At 37.7% G+C, this 3,904-nt stretch overlaps 1 protein-coding gene across 1 annotated transcript; it reads right to left on the bottom strand.

The window, feature by feature from the left end:
- Positions 1 to 1,824: 1,824 nt before the first annotated feature.
- On the bottom strand, positions 1,825 to 2,865 carry LOC125104942 (olfactory receptor 4N2). The gene has a single exon (XM_047737878.1). The coding sequence runs from the start codon at positions 2,746 to 2,748 to the stop codon at positions 1,825 to 1,827; it is 924 nt and encodes a 307-aa protein (XP_047593834.1). The 5' UTR covers positions 2,749 to 2,865.
- Between the last annotated feature and the right edge of the window lie 1,039 nt (positions 2,866 to 3,904).

Genomic DNA, 3,904 nt, shown 5'->3' with positions numbered 1-3,904 from the left:
CTAAAATATGGAACCCACCCCAAGTGCCCATCAATAGATGAATGTATGAAGATGTAGTGTAGTTATATACAATGGTATATTACACAGCCATAAAGAAGGATAAGACCTTGCCATTGTGACAACATGGATGGACCTAGAGTGTATTATGCTAAGTGAAACAGACTTATTTGCTTAGCATAATACATTCAAGGTCTATCCATGTCATTGCAAAAGGAAATCAGTTGATGGACACTTGGACTTTTTCCATAATTTGGCTATTGACAACAATTTTGCTATAAACATTGGGTGCATGTAACCTTTTGAATTAGTATTTTTGTATTCTCTGGATAAATAAGTCAGAGAAAGACAAATACCATGTTAATTCACTCATATGTGAAATTTAATAAAACAAGGAAAGGAAAAAAAAAAGAGAGAGAGAGAACCAAGAAACCAAAAGCAAACCAAGAAACAGACTATAGAGAAAAACTGCTGATTACCAAAAGGGAGGTGGATAGAAGGATGGGTTAAATAGATGATAAGGATTAAGGAGAGCACTTGTTGTGGTGAGCATGGGTCTTTTATGGAAGTATTAAATCACTATATTGTACATCTGAAGTTATGACATTACACTGTATGTTAACTAACTGGAATTTAAATAAATACTTAAGTAAAAAAAAAGTCAGAGAAAGACAAATGCCATATGATTTCCTTTCTATATGGAACTAAATAAAGCAAATGAATAATAAACAAAGGTACAAAAACAGAATCAGACCTATAAATACACAAACAAACCTATGGTTGCCAGAGGGGAGGCCAGTGGCAGGATGGGGAAAATAGGTGAAGGGCGTGGGAGATATGGGCTTCCAATTATGGAAGAGTAAGTCAAGGGAGTAAAAGATACAACATAGGGACATAGTCAATGGTACTGTAATAGTGTTGGGTGATGAAAGAGTAGCTACACTTCTTTTGAGCATAGTATAACATATAGAGATGTTAAAATCACTGTTTTGTACACCTAAAACTAATTTAACATTATGTGTCAGTTATACTCAAAAAATATTTTTTTAAGGAAAATAGCCAGGGGTTTTTTGGCCTTCATCTAATTATGGGAAAAATGGCAGCTAATTTCTTTCAAAATATAATATTTAATATTTCCCTCTTAATGATAATTTTTAACCTCTTGATATCTGCACAAAATCTTGAGTTTACAGCCCTAAGACATTTATAAACTGCATGTGAGAAATCATTCTGCTGCATAAAGCCTTAGGATGGTTTCATATTATAATTATAAAAAAATCAAACTCTTATATTCACTTCATAGACTCATATGTGTTTTGGACTACCTGGTATATTCAACTCTATTCTTTTTCATATTCACTTATTATACCTCAGTCACTTTGAACTTTGTTTTATTCTTCAAATATACCAAGTTAATTACTATCTTCAGGTTTTTGCACTGCCTGTTCCCTCTGTCTAGAATGCTCTGCGTCCAGATGGTTGCATGGTTGTTTAGTTTATCTGTTAAAGACGGAAAGTAAACTTATTGCCCTCACCCCACACTCTCTAGCTCTTATCTATATATCTGTCTATACTTTTGCTTTCCTCTAGTTTCTATATCTCTTCCTGAAACAATTCCATTCATTTTCTATCTTTAATGGCTGTCTATTCCCACTAGATTGTACCTTTAGGACAGCAGTAACTTTACCTGTCTAATTAATACCTCTTTCTCCCAGTGACTAAAATAGATCTCATGAAAATACTCAATAAATGCAGTATTTAGAAATGGATAAATTAATTTCAGATAAAATTCTCTGGTCTTGATTTTTTTCTTTTTTTTCCCTTTCATTAGGCTATGTGCTGATTAAACAGCCTCCTCATAGAAGCTTTTACTTCCTGGTTGCGAAGGGTATAAATCACAGGATTCAACAAAGGAAAGATCACTGTGTGAAAAAGAGAAACCACCTTGTCAGCTGGGAAGGCTCTGAAGGGGCGAGTATAGATGAAGATGCCAGGCCCAAACATGAGAAATATAACAATAATATGGGTGGTGCATGTGGAAACGGCCTTGCTCTTCCCCTCAGAAGAAGACCCACGTACACGGCAAAGGATGACTGCATAGGAGGCCAGAAGGCCCAGGAAGCAGAGGAGGGTCATCAGACCACTGTTGAAGACCATCAGAAGTTCCACCACAAAAGTGTCTGTGCAGGCCAGCTTGATGACTTGTGGCACATCACAGAAGACGTTATCCAGTTGGTTTGGGCCACAGAAGGGCAAGCGGAGGATGAGGGCCACCTGCATAATGGAGTGGATGAAGCCTCCAAGCCACAGAGCCAACAGCAAGGCATAGCAGGCTCTAGGGTTCATGACAGTTGAATAGTGTAAAGGCCGACAGATAGCAATGTAGCAGTCAAAGGCCATCACAACAAGGAGTAATCCTTCCCCTCCTCCAAGGAAGTGCAAGAAAAAGAGCTGAGTGATGCAACCCCTGTAGGAGATTACTTTTTTCTCAGAAACAAAGTCCACCAGCATCCTAGGAGCTACAATGAAGGAATAGGATGCATCCAGGAAGGCCAAGTTACCCAGAAAGAAGTAGAGGGGAGCTGTGAGCCCAGGGTCTGATCTGATGGTGAGGATGATGAGGAAATTTCCAGGAAGGATGATGAGATAGAAAATTAAAATTAGCACAAAGACCAGGAGCTGAATATCTCGAGACTGTGTCAGACCAAGAAGGATGAATTCTTTCACTATTGTGCTGTTGTCATTTTCCATCTCCTCTGCCTGCAGTATATCAAGAAGCAGAGTTGATAGTTATTACTGTTACTTCCCTCTAGAACCTCATTCTTCTCCAACTAAGAATATTTTACAAATCTGGGGCTCAGTCGGTTAAGTGTCCGGCTCTTGATATCAGCTCAGGTCAGCTCAGGTCATGATCTCAGGGTTGTAAGTTTGAGCCCTGAGTCCATCTCCACGCTGGCCATGGAGCCTGATTAAGATTCTCCCTATGCCCCTCCCTTTCCCTTCCTCTCCCTTCCTCTATAAAAAAAATTGACATATTTGTCACATCAGCTAAATCAACATATCTCAACCCTCACCACCCTGGATAAACCCCAAACTTTTTGTTAACATCAGACTTAAATCAAGCAAACCAACAAACAAAAATACTGTTTTCATACCACAATTCTTAGTCCCATCCAACCATGCACTTCTATAAACCTGCTCTCTACTTTAAGAATCTGACGTCCTACATGTTGGGATTCCTACCTTCCTGAATCATATGAGTTTCCTAACTGAGATAAAACATAACTCCAATTATTACGATCTTTACATTTTGGTGGCTGTACTGTGCTTGAGCAATGTAGCTATTTTCTTGAAATTACACTTTTTTTCATTCACCAAATCCAATTTTTTCCTGAGTATTTCCTTTTTTTCAGTTCCTATGGAATTCCCAGTTCCTGCATGCTTATTCTGCCTTGCTCTCTGTATTCTTTTATTAATTCTCCTATTATGCTCCTCCTGTCTGGTGTCTTTCTATTACCCTGACTCCATACTTGTCATTAGGATCCCAGTGATAACTCCACTTTCCACATAACTTAGAGGCAATTTCCTAGCTATATCCCTGGTAAATAACACTTAAATAGTCACTCCATACCTTGTTCATCTAGTTTCATTAACGCTATCTAAATCACAGTTACTTCTTATAAACTCCCAGTCTCCTTATTTCTCTGGTCCCAGTATAACAACCAAGAGAGGAGAGACTTTAGCCTTTCAACAAACAATATGCTACAAAACAAAATTTGCCAGTATAACACTTTTAAAAATTAATTATGTCAATGCATAAAATCATAGCATAAAATAGGCAGAAGTAACAATAAAGAGCCTAGATTCTAATAAATTCCTTTCAAAGATAAGAAAACTAAAGCTACTG

This window comes from Lutra lutra, chromosome 7 (genome assembly GCF_902655055.1).
Source record: "Lutra lutra chromosome 7, mLutLut1.2, whole genome shotgun sequence".
Lineage (NCBI taxonomy): Eukaryota > Metazoa > Chordata > Mammalia > Carnivora > Mustelidae > Lutra > Lutra lutra.
Note: the sequence above shows the minus strand (reverse complement) of the source record. Positions and strands in the feature narration are given on the sequence as shown.

What these genes read in the sequence shown, in the direction of transcription:
- LOC125104942 (XM_047737878.1), bottom strand. Translation starts at nt 2,748, where the DNA reads ATGGAAAATGACAACAGCACAATAGTGAAAGAATTCATCCTTCTTGGT.